Below are 27,570 nucleotides of genomic sequence, written 5' to 3'. Positions count from 1 at the left end.
TACCCTCTAGTTCCATCCATGTTGTTGCAGATGCCGAGATTTGGGGATATTCGATGGCTGCATAATATTATGTTGTGTGTGTGTGTGTGTGTGTGTATGACATCTTATTTATCCATTCATGTGTTGATGGACATCTAGGCTCTAGATGACTTTTTAAAAATTATGAATGGATGTAAGATTTTGTCAAATACTAATTCTGAATCTATTTGAGACTGCCATGGATTTTTTGTTTGTTTGTTTGGATTCTTCTATTAATATAGTGAGTTGGATTGGTTATTCTTGGACATTAAATTAACCTTACATCCTCAGGATAAATGCCATTTTGTCACTGTGTAGCAATTTTATAGTATGCTCTGAAACTGATTTGTTAATATTTTGTTAAGGAATTTTTATGCTTATGTTTATGAGTGGTATTAGCCCATATTGTTTTGTTGTGTATTGTTTTCTTATGATGTTTTTCATTGGCTTTAGTAGCAGTATACATAGAATGAATTGGTGTTTCCTTTTCCATTTTCTGAAAGTTTGTGAAGAATTGGTATTATGTGGTCTTTAAATAGTTGATAGAATTCCCCCAGTGAGGTGCCTGGGTGTCTCAGTCAGTTAGCCGTCTCCCTTCAGCTCAGGTCATGATCCCAGGGTCCTGAGATCCAGCCCTACATCCAGTTCTCTACTCGACAGGGAGTCTGCTGCTCCCTCTGCCTCTGCCTGCTGTTCCCCCAGTTTGTGCGTGCTCTCTCTTTCTTCAAATAAATAAATGAAATCTTTATCTTTAAAAATAAAAATAAAATCTCCAAAAAATTTCCAAAGTTTAAAAAAAAAAAGAAGAAGAAGAATTCCCCCAGTAAAGGCACGTGTGTGAGATTTTTCTTTCTTGGGAGATTTTTATTTTTATATAAACATATAATATATTTTTATCCCCAGGGGTACAGGTCTGTGAATCACCAGGTTTACACACTTCACAGCACTCACCAAAGCACACACCCTCCCCAATGTCCATAACCCCACCACCCTCTCCCAACCCCCCTCCCCCCAGCAACCCTCAGTTTGTTTTGTGAGATTAAGAGTCACTTATGGTTTGTCTCCCTCCCAATCCCATCTTGTTTCATTGATTCTTCTCCTATCCCCTTAACCCCCCATTCTTGGGAGATTTTTAATTACAACTTGATTTTATTCATTTGCTGAAGGCCTATTAAGGTTTTGTATTTTAAAGGTCAGTGTTGGTAATTTGTGTCTTTCTAGGAATTTTTTCAGTTCATTTATGTTGACAAGTTTTGGGCATAAATTTATAATATTCTTTATAGTATTTTAACTCATTTATAATAAACAGTGATTTTTCCCTTTATTCCTTTTTTTAAAAGATTTTATTTATTTTTATTTTGAAGATTTTATTTCTTTTTTGACAGGCAGAAATCACAAGTAGGCAGAGAGGCAGGCAGAGAGAGAGGAGGAAGCAGGCTTCCTGCTGAGCAGAGAGTCCATGAGGGGCTTCATCCCAGGACTCTGGGATTATGACCTGAGCCGAAGGCAGAGGCTTTAACCCACTGAGCCACCCAGGCACTCCTTATTCCTTGTTTTTGAAATTTGGGCTTTACTTTTTGTTTTCTTAATCGAAACTATACTTGAAAATACTACTAATAAGGAAATTCTAACTCAGACTGACTCAGAAAGCTCAGGGAGCTTATGAGATACCATCAAGGGATGGAGAAAGAACTTTTGAAGGTACAGGGGATAAAAACAAAATGATTTCTTGATTAGATTATGTGAGCCAAAAACCATTAATAAGCTGGTTATTAAATATAAAAAACATGCATCAATAATAATTAGAATTTAAATGATTTGACGACAAAGAAGACAGCAATTAGTCATGTAAGATTTTGTTTTTTTAAAATTCACTAAATTTAGGGATGCCTGTGTAGCTCATTCCATTAAGTATCTGCCTTCAGCTCAGGTCATGATCTCAGGATCCTAGATCTAGTCCCACATTAGGCTCCTTGCTCAGGAAGGAGCCTGCATCTCCCTCTGCCTGCTGCTCCCCCTGCTTCTGCATGCTCTCTCACTCTCCCTCTCTGTTGAATAAATAAATAAATTATTTAAGTTTAAAAAAAAAATAAAATAAGGGGCGCCTGGGTGGCTTAGTGGGTTAAAGCCTCTGCCTTCGGCTCAGGTCATGATCCCTGGGTCCTAGGATTGAGTCCCACATGGGGCTCTCTGCTCAGCAGGGGGCCTGCTTCCTCCTCTCTCTCTGCCTGCCTCTCTGCCTACTTGTGATCTCTGTCTGTCAACAAATAAACAAAATATTTTAAAAAATAAAATAAAATAAAATGTACTAAATTTATATTTGAAACTTTCCCCTAAGTATTCAGTGATAACTAGTTTCTACATGGCGAAAATGTTATAATGCTCATGCTAAATCGTGACTAAACAAATTTTATCATCGCTGTCCCAAATACAGATTAGATGACCCTAATGAAAAAGGGTCATTAGTTCCTCAACATAATTTTCTGAATTATATGCATAAATGAAAAAAAATCTATATGACTCCAACAAACTGCATTTTCTTGTTAAAAATTCATTGCTTAAGTATGGTAGTTCTTGAACAGAAATGTTACTGCTTCCCAAATTGGCTTGCCCCTCTGCCCCTCCCCAACTCATGCTCTCCCTCTCTCTCTCAAATAAACAAACAAAATCTAAACACAAATGAACAACACACACAAAACTCTCTTCTTTATATGGCCTCAGGACTTGTACTTTATATACCATACAAAATAGAAAGTGGAAACTGATTTTTATGTTGGCAGAAATTGAATAGGCTAAATAATTCACATAAATTCCTAAACTAATCTGTAATATTAATTTGTTGTCTATTTTTTCAATAGCTACATAAATTTTAGTTGTTTTCTAATACACAATATATACTCGAGTTTAAGAGCATGAACTTGGTACTAGAACCCCATCTTGTTACCTCCAACTTGTGATTTTTGGAAGAGTCACATCCCCCTTCTGTTCCTCAGAGATCCACAAGCAATAATAGGGATAATAATAGTGTCTACAACAGAGTTACTGTGAACCTTAAAAGAGTTAATCTATGTAACATATTTTATTATAGGTACACTGTAAGCATTATAAAATATTAAGCATATACTTTTAAAATTCTGTTGTTATTTTTGATAATTTCCAATTTCTTCTTAGGAAAGTGAACGAAGTTTAACTAAATCATTGAATTTTAACTACATATTATGCTATAGGAGTAATTGATACCACAAATAGTTACAGAGCTAGATAATCTCCAAGACGTGCACTTGGTAATGAATAATGTAATTTACCAAAGGGGAGCTAACATTTTGTAAAATACCAACACTTATTTAATACAACAAACCTATGAATTTGGGACTGTAATACGTGTGCTTTATAGGGAGAAACCAAGTTAAAGGTAGATTAAATAACTTGTGAAAACAGACAACATTTTCTACCAAATAAGATAATTCTCTGTGGCCAATATTAATTTTTAAATCATAGATACTTTCTGCATCCATCTCCCAAGATTACCAATATACCTTCTATAAGCACATCCGCTATTACTTTGTGTTATCTTTGTGTGTCCTGGTACGATGATGGGTTTCGCAGCATCATATGTGAATATGCAAACATTTATTATAATACTATTTTAGTGTTTATTGTTTTCTTTTTTATTTTTTTTTTATTTATTTTTTAATTTTATTTATTTATTTGACAGAGAGAAATCACGAGTAGACAGAGAGGCAGGCAGAGAGAGAGAGAGGGAAGCAGGCTCCCTGCTGAACAGAGAGCGGGACTCGATCCCAGGACCCTGAGATCATGACCTGAGCTGAAGGCAGCGGCTTAACCCACTGAGCTACCAAGGCGTCCCTGTTTTCTAATAAATTTTAGCACAGCAGGATAGTGGAGAGTTGGCAGAATCAGTCATGTGTTGAGATTTTGTATGCTTCTTCCAAAGAATCCAGATAGAGGTCTCAAAGAATACTAATATTACGACTCCTCAGCAGCACTGCAGATGAAGGTTTAATACCTATGCCAATCCATAGAGAAGGTCTGGTGGCATGTACATGGTATTTGGATTTCCATAGTACTGGATTTGAATATTAATTTCTCATTCCCCTAAATGTGTGACTCTATACAAGGTCCTTCAACAATTTGGGGCAGTTTATCCATCTGTAACATTTCATATGGTAAAATTTTATAGTAAAAAAGGTAAACTGTGCATGCTAGGCCTTACTAATTTAATTGTTTTGAGTCTTCAGCAAATGACAGGGAAGCAGGTTATATTATATATCAAGGTCTGGGGCTGAAACTTGTGATGGGTCTTGGTAGTTTTTCAAAACAACACTTTTTTTTTTTTTTTTTTAATATACTGTGGGAAGAAAATCTTGTTTATTCTTTCTTTTCTTATCACCAGCAAGTCATTTCAGTGTGTATCCTAGCTTTCCATAATCTATGTCTTCTACTTCCTTAAGTCTGTTTTTTAAATCTTTATTTATAAAAAGCCCTCTCTCCTTCATTTTCCTTGTAATTTATCATCCTTTTCAGGAAGAATCATTTTGAAAGAACTTTTTAAATGTGTAGAAGATCCTACCCAATGAAGTTTTAATTATATGGACACAACATAGAAAACATGTTTGATCCAGTGAAAATTGGTGAAAGTTTCACTATTGGTGAAAGTTGGTTCTGTGAACCAACTCTGGTATGATGGCTACTGCTTGATAAAATACTAGCTAGGCAGTTGCCCTTAACTTCGGTGGTGTGTGAATTTCAGGGATAAACACTAGTATGATGCACAGCTAGTGCTCCAACAGCAAAACATTGATACCTTACTCACCCTTCCTTTTATCATTTATATTTGGCACATGGCAGAGCTTCCCATAAAGGAAGGGTCATTTAGATTTATAATGGCTGATTTGAAAAAGTAATAATAAGGGATGCATGGGTGGTTGGTTAAGCTTCTGACTCTGATTTTGGCTCAGGTCATGATCTCAGGGTCTGGGATGCAACCCTGCATTGGGCTCTGTGCTCAGCAAGGAGTCTGCTTGTCTCTCTCCCTCTGTGTTCCCTACTCCACCTCAATAGACACTCTCTCCGAAATAAATCCTTTTTTTTTTAAATTAAAAAAAAACAATTTAATACTATTTAGTATAAGAGCAATAACTGACCTGATTTTGTAATTGTCTGTTTTCTTTTTATGTTTTCAACAGGTAACCCATTATTAAGCAGTAAAGTCAACATATTGATTAATGTCTTAGATGTCAATGAATTTCCTCCAGAAATATCTGTGCCGTATGAGACAGCTGTGTGTGAAAATGCCAAACCAGGACAGGTATCTTATCAATATTGTTAACTAATAACATAAAAAGACCTACTATATGCATCTGTTTCAGGGTATAAGACCACACATAAATGCATGCACACACACATACACACACACACGTCAATATCGATATCAACATTGATATTGATAATGATCGAGGGATAGGTAGATTTTTTTCCCTGGTTCATATGTTTTCATAAAAAAAAAACCACAGGGAATATTAAACTTATAACTAGGGGTGCATTTATGGATGTAGAAGTAACATCCCAAGGGATAAAGTGATGATGGCCTAGTGAATATTCTTTATATAGCTAAAAAGTCTAAGATTACAAATCTGCTCTATTTTCACTCTTTTAATGTGGAATTTCTATGGAATCTGTGACCATAAACCTAGTAAGCAAACAACTTTAGAGTGCGTTCTTCTAGAGTGTTTCTTGCTTTGCTCACATGCTTTATGAAAGGGTATCTCAGAAAAGCTCTGTAGCCCATTAAAAATGTAAGGCTTCTTTCTCTAGTGGTCTTGAGTAGAACATCTAGGTTATTCAAAATCTTTGAATTACATTTTCCTTATTAAGTCAATATTGCTCTGGTTCTAATGGAAGAGGTCACGAGCGATGACCACATGGTTATAAAAGTTACTGTCAGAATCCTAGATTTAATGTGATTGTTGGTGTTGGGTAGCCAGGTTTTTTTTTTTTTTCCTAGACTATTATAGATGGATGAATAAAATAACATAATGTGTTATAGTATGATATGATTATATGATATAATGAATGAATCAATCATGAAAAAATGATGAGAGTATGTCATGAAATAAGAATATGATTAATCCAATACCGTGCACCTAAGTTTCAAAGGAAAAATATATCAGTATGCTTGGTTCATTTTGTATTTTAACCACCTTTAAATATCATAGCTATTCATTTAATTTAAATGAATTTAAAATTTAAAGTTTTAATTACTACTAAAATATCTTGATATTTGAAATAATATCTTTATTGAAAAAGGTTATTCTTTAATATTCAGTATTTGTTTCAATTTGAATGTTTTATACTAGAAAATCTGTTTATATGTAGAAAAATCTGTTCGATAACCCTAATCCTGTGATGTCCAGTAGCTATGTAGTTATTAAATTAAAATTAAATAAAATTAAAAATCAGCATTCTCCTTATTACTAGCCACATTTCATTTGCTCAATGGCTGTATGTAATAAGTGGCTACCATTTTTTTTCCATATAGATATAAAATATTTCCATCACTACAGAAACTTCTAGTGGACTGTGCTGCTCTAGTCCTTTCTCTGATAATTTGGGGAAAGTATTAACTTTATTAAAACATGACTTATTTATAGAAAAATTTGCATCCTTAATTTTGAATAGACACAGAAATACATTAAAATGAAGTATTAGCCCTTTATCCCCTTAAATGCACCCACAATTTACATGGGATAAGGCCAGTGCCCACTTCAGTATCTAAAAGAGTAGATGCTACATCAATGTTTAAACAAATAATAAACCAGTTTGGTTATTTGAGAAGTTACAAGAGGTTTTCTGAAATTCCATAACTTAGCAATTTCTCACTTTCCAGATCCTTCCAACCTCACCCCCAAAACCCAATCTTCTATTTTTTAGGTAGTTTAGGATATTAATTATTTTATATTGATCAGACTCTTATAATGCACCAAATGAAAGTCTTTCGGAAATAGAACTCCATTTGATGCTTCCTTGCTTGTCTGGTAAATTGAAGAGTTTAAAAAGTTGGGAAAAGTAGAAATGACCCAAAATAACTTGGTTTTCTTAGATCTGGACAAAGTGGTGGACAAAGTGGTAAGCAATCTGTGTGGGGTCCTTGGAAGCTCTTGTTCTAATAAATGCCTATTGGGTTTTCTACTGGGCCACATTTGTTCCTTAAGTTTTGGGGGAGTATGGTATGTGAGAATTTTCTGCTTTTAACCCAAGGCATTTTAGCCTTTGTGTAGGAACTATGCATAGGAACTCTCTATCTCTTCTGGCCTATAATTGGATATATATGTATGTATGCATGTGTTATCTATCAAGAGACAAAAGAGAAAAGAGAAAAAGATGATGCTACTTAAATCAACAATAATATATATAGTGAATTACTGTAGTAGGAGATTCTTTTTTTTCCTTAGGGCAATGACTCCCAAGTGTCAATTCCAGATAAGTGCCTGTTTATGCCAAAACTTTCTTCTCTGTCTGCTGTTTGAAAGGACATTGCTTCATTCTAAAGTTATGTTCTTGATATTTTTTGATGTTAAATAACTTTAATTTAGTAAATGATTATGCTACCTATAGTAGTTAAAGGCAAAACTAAACACCTGGCAAACCAATCCCCTAATAATTTACAGAAAATCAATGGATGGGATATAATGATCTGACTGAACATATGAGTTTAGGTGAAGTTACATAAGTTGAAGTTTTATAGAACTGTGACCAATTCCCACTGCATCAGGGAACTGAAATTCTCATTAGAAAACCGATTTGTCAAATTAGAAATTACTAATATAGCACCAGGCCCTCAAAGGCACTGAATATATGCTTGTGTGTGAGTGTGTGCACATGCCCTCAACTCTATGGGGAGGTAGAACATAGTAAGGAGATTGAGTTTTAGCCGTGGAATGAAAACAAGAGGTCGTAAATAAATTACATATTAAAAAAAATAAATCATGTACTTAAAGGTATCAATCTAAGAACAAAAGATGTATGCTTTTGCCCTCCATGACCAAGACACAGTACCTGAAGTGTAAGGTCTTCCTTTGGTAAATTCAAATTTCGTCTAAGGGAGTAACAACCTGAGCATACTCTACTCTCACTCTCTTCTACACACATTTCCTGAAATTCTTTCTGGCGCAAAGCCATTAGATATATTAATAAATGCAACCTCAAAGGTATTATAATTTGCTTATCTATGTAGTGAATTATCAATTTCACAGTTTGGCTCTCAGAAGTTATTTTTAATCTCCAAATTCTTAAGGGCATTTTCTTGAAGTATCAGAATTTTAACTACTAAACACACAACCAATGGAAGCGATTTCAGAAAAAATTTGAAACCGGGCTGCTAGTGCTTACTTCTTAAAAAAACTTTACGAAAATACACTTAGCATTCTTGCTCACTGGGGAAAAACAAACATAAGGATAAAAACAGATTTACATCCTTTGTATTGCTCTTTCTCATCATTTTATTTATTTATGAAAATAAAATGCAATCTCACAAACAAAACTACACTAAAATTTTGCTATCTCAAGGGCTTTTAAATAATCAGAGATTTTCTTTCCAGTAAGCATTTTCATATTTAGGTTAGAAAGCATGTATTTTATTTAGTTTAAAATGCAAGCAAGTGCATTTTAATTTTATTTTGCTTATTAGTGAGAATTTTCAATGGTGTTTTTTAGTTATGCAGATATTGATTTGGAATTGCCCCATACTCTGTAATTATACTTAAGCCATTTATGAACTGTAAAAGTTTAGATATTTGTTCATAAAAATTATTTGTAAATAATTGGCCTACTGATATGAATCCTAAAAATGTCATTTCTATCTCCTTGCATGCATCATTGGGTAAACTTATTAGCCTGGTGTATGTAAAGCTCCCTTTGAAACTCATGACTGACTTCAAGTTTCACCTCAACTTTGTTTCAGATAATTCAGATAGTCAGCGCTGCAGACCGAGATCTTTCTCCTGCTGGGCAGCAATTCTCCTTTAGATTATCACCTGAAGCTACCATCAAACCAAATTTTACAGTCCGTGACTTCAGAAGTAAGTTTACCACGTAAAAAAAACTTACCTCTTATAATGTAACTTTGTAAAAGGACACAAAGATAGAAATCAATGTTTTTCTAAAAGCACTCAAGTTCATAAAATATGAAAATCCATCTATAGGAAATATAAAATTCTATAGCTAGCAGTAAATTAAATATTTAATCTATATAGATTGTATCTAATGAGGCAAATTGCTTCCATTTATAATGTGGACAGTCCCTTAATGAGTTAAGCAAAACCAGCCAATCTGGGAAATTGAATGCTTTCTATGTTTTAAATATGTCATTTGTTCCACCTGCACATTACTTGCACAAATGAATGGATAGCTTAACTGGTTTATTTGAATGACACAGAGTACAGCACAGGTTAAGAACGCAGGCTTGTAATGAGAATGACAGAGGTTCTCTTTCCCACTCCGTTATGTCCTCAGTGGCAGATTCTCAGTGTAGTAAGCTATGCTAAATAATTTTAAAATCATAGGTGTACTGAATCAATGGCATATTATTTATATTAAATAAAATAATGCATGCAAATTCCTTTAATGCAATACCCAAGGTGATTTTACTTACTGTCCCAACGGAACTACAGAAATCTGCATTTCCATCTCTGCCACCAATGCTGCTACCATCACCACCACTGCTATTGCTACTAATACTATCAGATCTACTGGGAGACTCATAAAAATGCAATGGACACAGGATTACAAATATTAAAGCTAACTACTGGTCAATTGTTCTCACATTATTAGTTCTGTAACTGTGGATATTTTATCCCTTCTAAATTTCCATAGTTATGAGTTTGGGATTAGAAACATCTGACTTCAGAGTATTGGATAGTACAAAAGCTAATTTCTTACTAAATTCTATCCTTAGAGACAAAAGAGCCAATTGTGATGACGATGATGATGATGATGATGTTGGTGATGGGATGGATAGAAGTCAAAGGATGGCTGAGAAAATTGACTTTTCTGCAAATATTTAGAGGAAGGATATCAGACATTTTGTCACAGAAGGGAATTCAGAAGAATTTGCTTCATCCAACAGTGTAATGTGAGGAATGTGTATAAAGGCAACAGGGTCCCAAATATGAGAAGTCTTCTAAGTAGAGAGACCACATATTTTGTTAAGAAAACTAGAACACTATAGAGAATAGAAGTGGACAATATTAGTAATTTTAATTAGAACAGCTCACCTAAAATAGGGCTGTCCAAGACAAATCAGACCCTGTGCTCATTCTAACTACCTGCCTTTTGAAAGGGTTATAACTTAAATCCAGTGACTTCAAAAGTCTTTGTAAGATTTACGAGAGCATAGAGGCGCCTGGGTGGCTCAGTGGATTAAGCCGCTGCCTTCAGCTCAGGTCATGATCTCAGGGTTCTGGGATCGAGCCCCACATCGGGCTCTCTGCTCAGCAGGGAGCCTGCTTCCTCCTCTCTCTCTGCCTGCCTCTCTGCCTACTTGTGATCTCCCTTTCTCTGTCAAATAAATAAATAAAATCTTAAAAAACAAAAAAGATTTACGAGAACATAATATGTTCAGATTTGCATTAGGGAATCAGTTTGGCTGTAGTAAGAGAAATATAATAGGAGGATTTAGGATTATTTCTGAAGCTATTGCAGGAGTGGGTGAGCGGATATTAAATTAGGGCAATGTCTAATGGAGATATATGGATAGAGAGAGAATTCACAGGGCTTAATGCTAGATTGCCTACATTCCGTATGTAAATACTATGGAGAAGAAAACCAACCATTCTTTCAGGATGAAAGAATGATGGTCCCATCATTCAGGAACATAGAATGACTATTTACCCCACTGTATCTTTGCTGGAAAGTAATCTTTGCTGGAAAATATATATCTGATTAATCATGATAACATGAATCAGATCATATTGCCTCATAGCGTAGTGTTTTCTCACAGCTTGAATATTGTTTGCTATTCATTTGCCATTTACTATATACCTTCTTTTATCTAAAGTTATATTTTAAGTATAAGTGTAAGTTTTTAAAAATAATAGAAACATTTTTGAACCTCACATATTTATCTTTTAAAAAAAATTCCCCTTGGAGCTAGAACATTTAAGTTCTCACTTAGCAAATTTCACTTCTATAATACAGTGGTATTAACTATAGTCACTGTGTTATACATTAGACACCATCAGGCCTTATTCATCTTATAATCAAGAGTTTGTATCTTTTTATCAATCTTTCCCCATTTTCTCCACCCTGGGCCCCTGACAACCACATTTCTACTGTCTGCTTTTAGGAGTTCCTTTTTATTTTTTTTAATCTTTTTTTAGATTCCACATGTAAATTTTACCATGTACAGCATATCTTTTTCTTTTCCTAGCTTACACCACTTGGCATAATGCCCTCCAAGTTAATTTGTTTTGCCACAAATGACAATATTTCCTTCTTTCTTATAGCCAAATAATACTCCATTGTGGGAATATATATATTTATAGTTTATATGATATGTATTAACTTTTCCTCTTTCTTCAGTAGAAACTATATTAAGAATGGACATGACATTTAATATCTTTTTTTCCCCACCATGAACAGCACAATGAATTTTGTATGCTCATATCTCAATAATAATAATAGATTGAAAATACAGTAATCCCCCCCCTCCCTGTTAGGGGATAATTGTCCAAGACACCTAGTGGATGCCTAAAACCAAACCACAGATAGTACTGTACCCTGTATATTCATATCTTTTACTATAGACACATACCTATGATAAAGTTTAATTTATAAATTAGGCACAGTAAGTAACTAACAGCAATAACAATAAAATAAAACAGTTGTACAAATATGCTTTAATAAAAGTTACATAAATAGGATCTCTCTCTTTCTTAAACTACTTCATACTGTACTCACCCTTCTTCTTGTGATGATGTAAGATGATAAAATGCTTACATGAGTAGATGAAATGACCTTTGGACTGTACATCAGGAAGTGGATCAGCTGCTTGCAGGCCAAGGTTGACTGAAATCAGAGAAAGTAAAACCATGGATGAGGGGGGGGAGGGGGCTACTGTAAACTTAACAAAAGGGTAGGATGTCCTTTGTTATAATGCATTCAGGAACATTGAATCCATGGTTCCTCAAGTGCCTATATATCAGTTTCTCTAACCCCTATTTTTATTAATAATTTTCACCCAGATTTCAAACTTTAGTCTTGACTGTTCCTTTTCCTCAGACTCAAGTACTCAAATCAGTTGCTGAAGATTTCAATGTTAATTCAACGAGTCCCCATTTCTTTATTCCTACTGTCATCAAAAGTACCCGGTATTACTAAATCTCACTGGGAATATTATAATTGACATTTGGCATCTTGATGTTTTGTTTTCCAATTTAAAAAAATTCCTCTATATAATGACAAAGTCATCTTCCCATGTAAAATGGTCTTTTTTTTTTTTTAAGATTTTATTTATTTATTTGACAGACAGAGATCACAAGTAGGCAGAGAGGCAGGCAGAGAGAGAGGGGGAAGCAGGCTCCCTGATGAGCAGAGAGCCCGATACGGGACTCGATCCCTGGATTCTAGGATCATGACCTGAGCTGAAGGCAAAGGCTTAATCCACTTAGCCATCCACGTGCCCCAAAACAGTCTTATCAAGTAAAATTTTCTCAATGAAATGAGTCTAGAGAAGCTGCTTAATTTTTAATTGTTGAATCTAGAATATACAAAGAGACAAATGGAATATTATTGAGATAATAACATTTTTCTGACTTACCTATATATAATATATATAATATATATTAGTTTTAATGATTCCAAAGTCGATATTATGTATGGCTCTAATAAACTAAATATTATCGTGCTTTTATAATAACAAAATATTTCAAGGAGTTACTTTAATAGACACAAAATATGAAATGGTGTTATGGATAAAACCAAATTCCTACTTCTATATGTAGAAATAAAAGAAGTAAAGAACAAAAGCATGTAAAATAATACTTTTAATAGCAGTATTAATTGCATTTATATAAAAACTAAAATATTTATTGCCTTGAATCATTCTAAGTAAATATTACTATTGTTGATTTTGTCAGAACTAAAATGAATTATTTTTGTCTTTATATTAAAATGCTGATTACTGTAATTTATTATGCTTAAAATTTTAATGAATTTTTTTTAAAGATTTCATTTATTTATTTGACACAGAGAGAGAGAGAGATCACAAGTAGGCAGAGAGGCAGGCAGGTCGGGGGTGGGGGGAGGCAGACTCCCTGCTGAGCAGATAGCCTGATGTGGGGCTTGATCCCAGGACCCTGAGATCATGAACTGAGCCGAAGGCAGAGGCTTTTAACCCACTGAGCCACCCAGGTGCTCCTGAATCTTGATGTTTCTAACACACTTTATTTTTTTTTTTCCATTTTCCATGTACAAAGTGAAAGATGTATATACACACACACACACTCTCATGCACACACACACACACACACACACACATGCATATATACACTTACATGCACAAAAGTGAAAGATATGCATATATACATCTATGCATTTTTTTTTACCATATAATCATAAATACAGATTTGGGAAAAATTAAAAAATCAAATGCTAAATTGATATTTGTTGTATTTTAAAGAACGGGTTCTTAGGTGAGATATTTTGCAGACCCATGCTTTGTAATCTCTGCTCTTTCATCACGTAAGCAAACACCCACAGATACGCTTTTTTCTCAATGAGATTTTGATGTTAAAAAAAATGGGTCAACACACATGCACACACGTGAGTTAACACAGCATACCTCTAGTCTCATAAACAGTTTTATATTCTTTCTGAATTGAAAATTTAATTCTTACTTAAGGGTTATTTTGATTGCATTTGATTACATTTGGCACTTTCATAATAATAAAAGAAAGAATTAAAATACTGATGCCTTTTTGGTATATTTAACCTATACCAAATTTAAGATCTGAAGTGAAGCTTTTAGTAACCCTCTTATCACAAATGTCATGTTTTGTAGACAACACAGCTGGAATTGAAACCCGAAGAAATGGATACAGCCGCAGGCAGCAGGAGTTGTATTTCCTCCCTGTTGTAATAGAAGACAGCAGCTATCCTGTGCAGAGCAGTACAAACACAATGACTATTCGAGTTTGTAGATGTGACTCTGATGGGACCATCCTGTCTTGTAATGTGGAAGCAATTTTTCTACCTGTGGGACTCAGCACTGGGGCTTTGATTGCAATCCTACTGTGCATTGTTATACTCTTAGGTTGGTTTCAATATTAATCACATATTCTCTCTCTCTCTGTCTCTCCCTATCTCCTCTCGCTTGTCTCTTCACAATGTACCGTGTAAATCAGATTTTCTTCATGAAGATGTCACATCTGGATAGAAGGAAGATGGTCTCTATTGAATGATATTTTTATTAATGCTAATTTTCTAATATCTAAATATCAGAACACAAAACTATGGTCAAGCCCTTGGGGATTTTCAACTAATAAGAGCTGGTGGCCCTTGCCACAGTGAAATTTTCTGTAACAAACATCCCACATACGGCAGTGGGTTTTTTAAAGTGTTTTTTATTTTTTTTAATTCATGGTACATTCCAGTAATTGTTGCTATCTCATAAGATATTATATAATCTTCAAAAATATACTACATGAACAGTAGCTCTCAAATGCCAGTTCAATAAAAGCAGAAAAGGAAAGAACAGGAAAGGAGTGAGAGAAAGTGAAAACCCCCCCAAGTTTGCTTTTTTTTTTTCCTCTTTAAACTGCCAGCCAAAAGCAGTTCTTATTCCACTTTTCTCATATCTCCTCACATCAAAATTCTAACCATTCCCACTAGAACAGCACACACTGAAATATCTAGAAGCATTGCAAGGGAAAAGGACTGAGGTAATGTATTCTGTAACATCTCTGTAAGAATTAATATAAATCTACTTTAGGGGTTTCCCTCTTCCATCAATTCTGTTCAGCTGGTTCCTTTCATTTATTAATTCACTGGCAGATTCCCAAAACCAGAGAGAGCTTTTCTGTTTTGCCAGTGATTTCTTTAAATTCTAATGGAACAGAGGTACAATTGGACATCGTGGAATCCATTTATACATGCTTCACAAATGTAGATACACACCTCTATCTTAAGATTTAAAAAAAACTCCAAAAAACAAAAAACTAGGATTTAAAGCATGGAGTAAGGTATTACATCATAATTTATGGAGAACATTCTTCAAGTGAGAAGCTCATGTTAGTTTGCAGATTGAAGTTCTAGTCCAATTTGCTTAGTATCAACATTAATTCCACACAAGTGACTCTCATATACAGAAGAAAAGTTTCCTTTCTGTCCTTATAATTCATAAGAAGTTGGCGCTGGAATCTGTTTGTGCTGATGACATGAACCTTAGAAGGGAGGATTCAGAATAACATTCGTGTATCTGAAATCGAACACCAGCAAGCAGGTGTTTAACCTCAAATCAAATGTTATTTTTTAATGCTTCTCTCCTGTCTGGGAGCCACCTGAGTCCCAGAGTATTTCCACATCCACCTAGCAAGACTTGGCATGTTCTGGAGGCTCACCTTTGGCCTTTCTGGCCTTCTTACAGTGTAGTGAGTGATCTTGCTCTGTGGGCCGCAGTGTCCACAGTGCACCTGCACACTTCCAGCGGGAGTTGGCCAGGATACAGCTGGGAATGGTGGCCCTATGAGTCCTGCCATGGGGTGTACTTAAAAATCCAACTATTCTTGGACTTCCTTAACCAATCTCGGACTCCTTCAGATCTTTCCACTTATCCTTAGCCATTTTCATATCTTTCCTGGGATGGGGGAAGCAACAATGTCTTGTGGTGTCTAGGAATCTGGTAGGGTGCCCCTGGTAGGGCCCTTCTCAGTCACAGCACTCCAAAGCCATTTTATATGCAGGGCATCTCTATGACACTTGTAGATTCTCACCCATTCACTGTGTGAGCAATCATCTTAGTTTTTGGATTTCCCTCAGTGCTGGGAGGAGTTAAGAGGTCTAAACACCTCTTTAAGACCTGTTTTCCAGGAGCTCTATCTAGATCTCCTCCCTCTTTCCAGATGGTCAACTTTAGTTTTGGAGGAAGCGGGAATAAATGAGCTTTCACCATCACTCAATCTTCTCTAATTCCTAATTTTAGGATGAGAGTCTTCTAGACCCTGCTGTAGTACATCAGACATACTCTGGCTTCCAACCTATTACCACCTCTGTGAAGGAGAGGGGATTTTATGATGAGCAAAGTTGAGCACTGACTTCATCATTTGAATCTATGCCCATCCACTTCTAGAGGCAATAAACTCCCCCCTCTTTTGTTTTGCTTTGTTTTAAGATTTTATTTATTTATTTGAGATGGAGTGAGAGAACATGAAAGCATTCACAGTTGAGGTAGAGGGAGGAGCAAAGGGAGAGGGAAAAGCAGACTCCTTGCTCTGCAGGGACTCTGACACGGGCCTCAATCCCAGGACCCTTAGATCATGCCCTGAGCTGAGGGCAGACACTTAACTAACTGAGCCACCCAGATGCCCGGAAATAAACGCTTCATGATTTATAAAACGAAGGCCCTTATACTCTACACTCTTCTTTCCTTCCTTCTTTTCTTCCCTTTTTAAAATTTATTGCTTTTAACTTATTGTCTCATGAAGATTTGGGTTTCTCTTAGAAATATAAGTAATTGTTGCAACTGGGAAATCTAGCTATGAATAATATGTGATATTTATGGACTCTAATATTCAAGTTTTATTATACCACCACTATACAGCTCTCTATATGCTTACAACTATTCCTTTAAAAAAATGTGACACACACTTTTTAATGGATACTAAAATTTTTAGATATAACATAAGTTAAATATAAGACTGTAATTGCTTGATTTTGTGAATAATTTGGCTAAGATTTGTTAGCTACAATTTCAAAATGAAGTTGAGTAAACATAGATCTGATCTTTTTTGTATAATATGCTTACTTTGAAAATAACATGTTGGCCAGCCCTGATCGATTTTATGGAGATACGAACTACACATTCTCAACTTGCAATTTTTGTCTTCTAGCCATAGTTGTGCTGTATGTAGCTCTGCGAAGGCAGAAGAAGAAAGACACTTTAATGACCTCTAAAGAAGACATCAGAGACAACGTTATCCATTACGATGATGAAGGAGGTGGGGAGGAGGACACCCAGGCTTTCGACATTGGTGCTCTGAGAAATCCAAAAGTGATTGAGGATAACAAAATTCGCAGGGATATAAAACCAGACTCTCTCTGTTTACCTCGTCAGAGACCACCGGTGGAAGATAACACAGACATACGGGATTTCATTAATCAAAGGCTACAGGAGAATGATGTGGACCCAACCGCCCCACCATACGATTCATTGGCAACATATGCGTATGAAGGAAATGGCTCAGTAGCAGACTCTCTTAGCTCTATAGACTCTCTCACCACAGAAGCGGACCAGGACTACGACTATCTGACGGACTGGGGACCCCGTTTTAAAGTCTTGGCAGACATGTTTGGTGAAGAAGAGAGTTATAACCCCGATAAAGTCACTTAGGGCAAAAGTGAAGGATAAAACACAACCAAAAGGAGACATTTAAGAAAAAGAAACATAAGTAGAAATCGCACACACACATACACACAGGTGTACACACGTGCACACACACACACACACACACGCATCAGGCTTTATAGGACACAATCCTTTGATTATCGGGGTTTCTAGCAAGTTGCTATATTTATCATATTGTGAGTTTTGTTTTTTTTTTTTCTGCCAACACAAGATAAATCCTATTATGTGTACTTGCTTGGTTTTGTTTTGTTATTTTGGAAACACACTGAGACAAGCTCAGGCCTATTAAATACGATTTACTGACACGACAACTTAGAATGAAGATAGCTATGTGGCATCACGGTGGAAGAGTGTTAGATTTTTCTTAATTCCACTAAAGTGCCTACTGAAACTCTTATCATTTAAAATGGTGTACAATACACTCTGCTGTGATGGCATTGCAGGATTCAGAGATAATACAGAGGACAGAAAACAGAGACACTATCTTTATGTCAAGGAGCAATAGCGACATGCTGACTTCCAATTCCTCTTGAGGAAAAGAGAAGAATACTTTCTGAACTCCATCTTCTTATATTCAGAGTTTCTTTTTCTCTTTTTTAAACTGTATGCCAAAACACATTTGTTTTTCCTACCCTTTCAGAAAATTGAAATAAATGCGATACTATCAAATTCTTTATGTAAGTCCTGAATTTTAAGAGCAATGTTTGAACTTAACATTAGTTCATATTAAAGGTGTTCAGTAAAATGTTCCTTTTTTTCAAAAAAAAAAAAAAAACTAAAAAAAAGAAGTTAAAAAAATCCCTCTTGATAAAGAGAGGCCTCAGGGCTGAAACTCCACATTAAAATAAATATTGGTTTTGTCTTCATACTGTGCTGGTGTGTGGAAAGTTGGTTTTAACAAATCACCAGATTATGAAAGTCTTCAGTCACAGATAACATTTTTAAGTTGTGTCTCCATGAAATTTTTTAAGGAAAAAAGTGCCATTAATTTAAACATGGGAAGAGAAATTCGTTATATAACTTCTCAGAGTTTCTTATAAACTAGTCATTTTTTTGTCAGCAAAGACAATTAAAATACATATACAAGATGGATTTATAGCATGTCTAAAAATATTTATCATATATTACCAAACAAATAAAAAATCAGGGATTTCAGAAAAATCAAACCAGTGACTAATTCCTAAAAAAAAGACAAATGCAAAAATCAGGCAGTTGATTTACTTATTGAATTAACATGGACTTCAACTTTTTAAACATTATTATTATACCAGATCTCACAGTTAATTCTTTATGCGATCATCTACAATAATTCCACTATAAATTAATAACTCCACTATACAATTCCTGTGCTCTTAAAGAAATTTTACTTTTTAATTTGATGCAGATTTCTGAGAACTGTTAGATTTTATAAGCCTACAAGTAAACTACACTCATATACTTTACTCTCCAGTGAACTGTACAGTATCTAGAAATGCACTTAACAAAACAGATAACTATGAAGTGATAATATATTTTCTTAATAATATAATTATACAGGTGACTACTGAACTATTAAGACTATCTACAGGAAAAAAATAAAGGTTGCTTATAAGATCCATCCTGAAAATGTGGTCAATACCTAGCTGTATTTATGAAATATTTATGAATATATATATTTTCAAAATTATGAAAGAATTCGCACATGGGAAAAATGGGTAGAAATCTAGATAGTATAGGCAAGTTATAGTCAGTCCTATTTATTCGTAAGTCTTACTTTAAACATATATAAGTGATAATTATATGGTGGCAATTTGGCTGTTTGCGTTTGCAGTTCACATCCCTGTTTTGGTGTCACATAGTTACACACTTTCCTTGTCTTCTCTACCAGAAACAATGTCTGACCTTCTTCCTCTCTGCTCCCAGATTTTACCTGAGTCTCATCTCTGGGAACTTCGTTAGAATATTCATGTACTGTAATAATTCACAGCATGATATGCTTTGGGAAATATTTATGTATTTTTAAAAAGCTGGCAATGTCGTATGAAGGCAACATCTGGGTTTGTCCCAGCCACACAATTTACTATGCAGTGATGCATGACCCCTTGAAGAAGGTTAATATGCAAGATCACTTCCAACTGACAGCAGGATTCTTGTCAGGAGTGGCTGCATTTTGTATCTTGCTCTAAGTATTCTGGAGGCAGTCAGAGACAGGACGCAATGATGGTACAAAGCAAGCTTGGGAAGGGCAGGTCACGTCAGACCCCATGACTGAGATGCTAAGCAAAAAGGTAAAATTAGTCTTGATTTTGCCAAACTAATTAGTTTTTGTTCTGTACTTCTATCTCTTATGTCTGCTTATTTCTGCTACATTATTGGAATAGTTTGTTAGGGCTACCACAGACTGGGTGGCTTAAACAACAGAATTGTATTTCCTTGTGGCTCTGGAAGCTGGAAATCCAAGATCAAGATGTCAGAAGAATCGGTTTCTTCTAAAGTCTTCTCTCTTTGGCTTGTAAATTTTCTTTCTCCTTGGCTTGGCCATTTTCTGTGTCTTCATATGGTCTTCCCTCTGTGCTAATTCCTCTTCTTTTAAGGGCATCAGTCATACTGAATCCCCTCACATGACCTCTTTTTAACTTAATTAACTCTTGAATGCCCTATCTTTAAACACAGGCATATTATGAGGTACTGGTGATTAGAACTTCAAAATATCAATTTTAGGGGGACATAATTCAGCCCCTAAAAGCCACACAGATGTTAACAGCAAATTAAATATATATATGTATGTGTACACACACATATATACACATTTGTTGTAAATTACACACACACACAAACACACACACACATATAATTTACAACAAATAAGGAAAGAAATTTGAAAGAAATAACATCAAATGAAAATAATTTCAGATACAGTAGGAAATCAGAGGAGTGATATGGTGAAAAGAGGTCTCTTGGTGCTCATAAATTGGAATTATTATGGGTTATCTTTTAGAGCATTCAACACTTGTATAATCTTTTTTAATCTTTTAATTTTTTAAATTATTTTTAATCTTTCTTTTAATTTTTAATAAACAGCTCCTGGCCTTCCTTCAGGAATTAAACAATACTTTGAAAAGGATTAGAATTTACATGGGGAATTTTGGCCATTAATAACAATCATATAAAACTTCTGAATTACATTATAGATTTACCTTTACAGAAATATATATGCACATACTATATATAACATATATATGATTATATATATATATATTAAATGCAATCTTTGTGCTCAAAAAATATTAGATCAACATGTAAGAGTGAAACAGTGTAATATACTAAAAGTAATTTAAATTTCTTTTGAGGCATATTCTATCACTAACTGGAAATGTGCTATGGGGTAAGCACCTTTGCCTCCATGTTCTATTCTCTTTGGCAAAATTAGTTTGTTGCCCTTGGTATTATCTAAGTTTCTTCTGTAATATCTTGATGCTTAAGTTCTAGCTACAGTTACAGGAGTCTATTAAATTATTTGCATACTGATTACATAAAATTATGTAAAACATAGGAATTTTTAAGATATAATTAACAAAAATCTTTGAAATATGGATTTAACTAATTTTGCATTGGCTCACCATGTACCACGTATGGAGAGCTGAGAAAATATTTCCTAAGTTATAATTGTCAAAATTCTTCAGCAAAACAATGAAAGAATGCTTAAAAAGAGAAAGATCCTTAGCCAAAGAGGAAAACAAGTGATGGGAAGAAAATATTAGAAGGACGTGTCTCTTATTCCTTGTCTTTAAGAGGAGAATATTTTAGAAATCCTTGGCAAAGTTTTAGTAACTAATGTACTAAAATGGGTATTTTTAAAAGCAGGTATAAAAATTCAGGGATATTTGAAGTGGGCCCCAAAGTATGACTAGGTATGAAAAGAGTTACTGAGATGTCAGTAACAAGATCAGTCTGTTTCCCAAGAAAAAGAGGAGTGGGAAGGTGACAATTTTACAACCCTATTTTAAAAACTTATCTTGCCTCCTCCCCTAATTCATAGTTTAGCTAGCTATGCAATTCTCATTTGGAGAAAGGGTGTCCTTTCAATATAGAGCCTCAGATCCTTCAGTTCTGGGAGATTATTTTGTATTTATCCTCTAATGGGTTCCCACCCAATGTTCTCCTATTCTGGGATTTTTAATAGTTGACTGGATGTCTTAGGGTTAAGAATTAAGTGCATTATCTTTTCACTCTCACTATCTTATATTTTTATCCCATTGTCATGATTACCTTTTCATCTTTGTCTTCTAGGTTTTTTTTTTTTTTTTTTTTTTTTGCCTTCCAGTTCTGTCGATAAACTTTCCAGTGATATTTTTTTTCCGATTTCAGGAGCTTGGTGGTATACTGTTGTTCTGTTCTGTCACTTTTCCTGTTATTCCGTTCTTGTTTTTGGATAGTTTGTTTATTTCCTCTGATAGTATTAATTTTAGCTCTTCTTAAAAATTTTTGTAACTTCTTTTCCCTCTGAAAAGTGTATATCAAATAGATGGGGTAAGAGAGAGATAGGCATTCATTTTAGCTTATTCTATTTTGATTCATGTCTCATTCTAGTTCTCTGCCATATTTGATATGTCCAAGTCTTAACATATGATGATAAGACAGGTTCTTTACTGTACTGTAACATTGGTTCTCTAATCTGCAATTTTATACCTAATTTCATTAATCACCATTCCTTTAGCTTTCCAATAGTTTGCTCAAAATGCTGGTCTGCTAATAGGCATTATGCCATTCTCTCTTTTGTTGAGGGGATGCACATACACAAACACACACACAAATGAATACATATGCATATATGTATAATTTATAAATATTTTTCTATAGTTAAAGAATATTTGTATCTCTATAGAGAAATTATATACATATCATTTATAAACATATATATTCCTTTATCATTAAATTATGTAATTATTATAACTTTGTCTCAGCATGAAAGGATATTATCGATGTAAATGTAATCAATCATAATGACCCAAAACTTTGAAAAGAAACTGGTACTTTTTCTCATATCCATCATTATAAAGCAGATTAATTTAGTTTATACATGTACGCATACACACAAACATATATATGTAATTAGATGGTTGATAATTCCAATTTGCAATAAGTTTTGGACTGCCATTAAATCCCTTTACTCAAGTCCCTTATTTTTCTTAGTGTAATGGATTTTCATAACCGTCAGACTCACAAAATTTCTCAATAGAATTTAAACTTTCATAGGAGTTTACTTTTATTTTTTAATTGCACTTTGAAGAAATAGAAGATAAGAGTGTCCAAACAACTTAGGCAAATCCAAGAAATAGTAACCTAATGGGTGGCAAGTTCTTCAATTATGAAGTTGAAGTAAATCTTATCATTCTTTTATTCTGGGGTTCTTTCCACTGTTTTTCCAACTCCTACACTGTTACGTGTAATATTTCATTGATGAATGTAATTAACACACACTTTTGGGTATTCTGGGCCATATTATTTATCATTGTACTTCCTTATCCAAAGAAGAAAAAACCTGGATGTTGTTGATTCTATCAATATCTTACTCAAGCAACAGGGTTTTAAGACACAATAGTATCCAACAATACAGTAAAAATATAATACAATTGAAAATATCGATCTATCTTTCTGAGAAGCAGGTAATTTAAAGCTGTATCACTGTGCACCTCTTTATAAGCAACCTCGTGCCTATGTATGGCTTTAACTTTCCTAAAGTTTTTAAACCAATTATTTTTCTTTTTTTTTCCTTCTTTTCACCCTTGTATACCTTAGCCCTTGTTATCACTTAAATTTCCAATTTCCAAGTGCAATTCATTATGCCTTCCTTAATCCATTCTCCAGTAAATATGGTATTTGCCATGATTGAAAATTCCAATAAGTTGTCACCGAAAATTATTTGAGAATTAGTCTTCCCTTTCTCCTCTTCAGCTGTGTCAACATTTTTAAAAATGTGGTAACAATGACAGAAAATGCTGCTAATCACTGAACATATACTCTACTAAATATATGTGACAAACATTTAATGCTCAGAGTAACTTGATGAGTCATTATTATCTTTATTTTACATGAGTGTAAACTAAGCTTAGACACATAAAGTAACTTGACTGTTTAGACACAGTTAACATGTGGTGGAGCCAGGACCTTAACATCATTATCATTTTCACACTCCAGTCCTTTCCAAGGGTATATGATACACTTCTTCCCCCACTCCCACCCCCCTCACTTATAATTGACCATTTAACAACCTGAATTCTGTTTTTTCTTTCTACCATGCTCTTTTGAAGAATTGGTAACTTCATAATTGAAAAAACACCAGTGATACTTGTTTCACCTTTCTGGGATATCTGTAGAGTTAATTAAGCACACCTTCATATCTCAACTTCAAATTTCTGTTTCCACCTCTCAGTTCACCCATTTTTTCTTTAATCTTTTAATTCGTAATACACCACTCACACAGTTGATATAAATAATCCCACATAGTTCTCCCATCTGTTTTCATGTGTTTTTTTCCCATGTCTTTTTCATATCATTGACCCTGGGAGAGCTTATTACAATAGTGATTCTCATCTTTGTATAAATAGTTCTCAAATAATCCCTAAATCTGTATTTATACATTTCATCTTTTAACAAGGTAAAATAGTTTTACTTGTATATATTTGTTACTTCCTGAACACATACACCTGTTCTATGCATGGACTTCAAATTCATCAGATCCCAATCTAAATCTTCCTCTTTCAGAGTTTAGTATATCTGTTGTTATAACACTATGTATATAACATGTTACATATAATTACATTGCATTAATAATCATTTTTATATATTACATAAATTACATATATGGAATTATTTGTTGTATTGTATTGATCTGTTTCCTCTGGGTTATTCATGATCCTCATTTCTAATTCTGTTAAACTCTTCCTGATAGACTCTTTCATTACATCACTATTTTACTACCGAAATAACCTTTTTAAAAAATAAACTTTTAAAATCATTAAGGTACAGAAAGTTCCCATGTACTTCACACCCAGCCATACTAATAACATCTTATATTACTTTAATACATTTGTAATAATTAGTGATAATATCTACACCTTTTCATTAAAGCCCATGCTTTAAGATATTTAAATTTTTACCTAGTGTACTTTTCCACTCCAAGATCCCATTACACATAGCTATCAGATTTCTTCACGTTTTTCATGGCTATTATAGTTTCTCAGACAAGAATTTTTTTTTAAGAATTACTGATCAGGTATTTTGTAGAATATCCCTCAATTGGTATTCATCTGAGTTTTTTCCTCAAGTTTGGCCCAATTATATGGATTTTTGAGAGGAAGACCACAGAAGTAAAGTGCCACTGTCATCACATCATATTAAAGGAGCACACTATTAAAATCATTTAATCATGTTAATGTAATCTTACTTCTCTGTCTAAGGTGTTTTGTCAATGTTTTCACTGTACATTATTCATTTTTCCCAAATCCCATACTGTACTCCTTGGAAGTAGGTCATTCTGTGCAACCCACAATTAAGAGAGGATCAGATTATGCTCCATATTTTGAGGGCAAATTATCAACATAAAATATTTGGAATTTTTCTGCATAGGAGATTTGCCTATCTTTCATTCACTTATTTAACTAGGAATGCATAGCTGTATCTGATATTTTAGTTCATAATCCCATACCTCTTTATTCATAGAACAATTTCAGTCACTGCCTGTGCCATTATATATCCTCATTACTGCTTAGTTTTTGTATGTCTTGAGCACTTTCTTAGTTTTTGCCACTACAGGCTTCAAGTTCATCTTGCATATTTCTAGCCCTAGATCTAGACTCTGTCCCTCCTTTGAAAACCTTGCTTTCTTTTGTTGGAAAATTATATTACAGATAAAGAACTGGATGTTAAATTGCTCCTTGCTACTGAGGTCTTTGTGTTTCTAGGACCTCTCAGGGGACAGAACAACATACATGTATGTAGCGACCAGTGTGTGTGTGTAGGTAGATAAGTAGGTAGGTAGGTAGATACCTCTATATCTAACTGTCTGTACATTTATTGAGCTAAAACAGTTCATTTCATATATATACCATAATATATAATAATTATATATTACATATAATCATTATATATAGCCCTCTCTCTCTCACTTATATGTAACTTCTTATTCCAGCACTGAAAAACCTTCTTTCCAACATTTGCTATTTATTCACTTAATTGTTCAATTCCAATACGTATGCATAGCATGTCAGAATTGATAACCCGTATTATCATGCAAAACATTATCAGAGTTCTTTTATCTTTAGTCTTGCAGACCTTACTCATTTCCAAAATGACTTGGGTCCCAGCCTTTTCACCTCCATCCCCTTCAGTAAGGTTCTTCTATCCATTTGTTAAGATTATTTTGTCACAGTCTTCATTTAATCCTTGGATCCCCTAACCTTCTAAAACATATTTTTAAATTTTTCACACATTAATGTTTACATTTTCATTGTGAAGTTCAATAGATTTTGACAAATGCATGGCATTTTGTATTCACCATAATAGTCCCATATAAAACAGTTTCACAAATTAAAAAAAAAAAAAATTCCCTCTGTTTCAAAATGCTTAACAACTCCCTCTCTGACTCCTGGAAACCACTATTATACGTACTGTCTTTATAGTTTTGCCTTTTCCAGACTATCATCACATAAATGTAATCATACAGAGTGTAGCCTTTTCACACTGAGTTTTCCACTTAGTAATATGAAATTAAGGCACATCCATGTCTTTGTGTGGTATATAAAAATAGCTCAATTCTTTTTATTTCTGAATATCATTCCATTGTATGGTTGTACCAAAGTTTATCTATTACCTATTGAGGGACATTTTGGTTGCCTCAAGTTTTTTGCAATTATGAATAAAGCTTCTACAAATGTTTGTGTACAGGTGTTTCTATGAACATAACTTTTCAAATCACTTGGGTAAATAGGAGCTCAGTTGTTGGGCTGCACGGTAAAACTGTTTTCCTTTGAAAGAATCTGCCAGAGTGTTTTCCAAAGAGGCATTTTGCATTTCCCCCAGCAACAAATGAGAGCTTCATAGCTATTCATTCTTACCAACAGTGGCATTAGTTTAGATTTTAGCAATTCAATGCAGTGGCACCTCATTTTTTTCTTTTAATTCACATTTCCTAATGATAGAGTATGTTTAGCAACTGTGTGTCTTTTTATGTCATGCCAACTGATAGAAATTGCATAGAATCTGGTTCAAAATGGAAGAATTAGCATTTAACTATAATGAGTTTTCCAATCCACACACTTTCTCTCCTTTAATTTAGATGTTCTTTGATTTTTTTCATAAATTTTTGCAGTTTTCTGCATAATTTCTCATACATAATTTATTAGTTTATACCTAAATATTTATTTTTTGTTTTGTGAATAGTATTTTTTAAAATTTAAAAGTCTCATTGTTGCAGATATATAGAAAAACAGTTGACTAGTTTAGATTGAACCTATACTCTGTAATCTAACTATATTTGCTTATTATTTTAGGAGTTTTTTTGTAGATGACATGGATTTTATACAGACATATCATATTCAAATAAAGATTTTTTAATTTCTTCCTTTCCATTCAATATATTTTTTATTTTTTTTCTTATTTTACTAGTTAAGAATTCCATTATGATGTTGAATAACAATGATGATACAGACATCCTCTCCATGTTTCTAAACTTAGGGGTGTGTACAGTCCCTCACCATCATGTAATGTTAGATAATTATTTTGAAGATTTCTTTATCAAGTTGGAAATACTGCTTTTTATTTCTTTTTGCCAAGATTTCAAAAATTATGAATGGCTTTTCGATTTTGTCAGTGTTTTTTTTTTTTATATTGAATTTTCTTTTCTTTAAATCATTTATTTATTTATTTATTTATTT

At 34.0% G+C, this 27,570-nt stretch overlaps 1 protein-coding gene across 2 annotated transcripts in view; it reads left to right on the top strand.

Annotated features, from left to right (window-relative positions):
* Positions 1-17,670, top strand: part of CDH12 (cadherin 12) — a 251,351-nt gene extending 233,681 nt beyond the window's left edge. For both annotated transcript variants that reach the window (XM_059416472.1, XM_059416471.1), the window contains 4 exons: positions 5,226-5,347; positions 8,999-9,116; positions 14,096-14,347; positions 17,142-17,670. In XM_059416472.1, the coding sequence (XP_059272455.1) occupies positions 5,226-5,347; positions 8,999-9,116; positions 14,096-14,347; positions 17,142-17,641 (992 nt within the window). In that variant the 3' untranslated portion in view covers positions 17,642-17,670. The remainder of the gene's footprint in view (positions 1-5,225; positions 5,348-8,998; positions 9,117-14,095; positions 14,348-17,141) is intronic.
* Positions 17,671-27,570: the final 9,900 nt, after the last annotated feature.

This window comes from Mustela nigripes, chromosome 12, assembly GCF_022355385.1.
Source record: "Mustela nigripes isolate SB6536 chromosome 12, MUSNIG.SB6536, whole genome shotgun sequence".
NCBI lineage: Eukaryota > Metazoa > Chordata > Mammalia > Carnivora > Mustelidae > Mustela > Mustela nigripes.
This window is presented reverse-complemented; position numbering and strand designations above follow the sequence as displayed.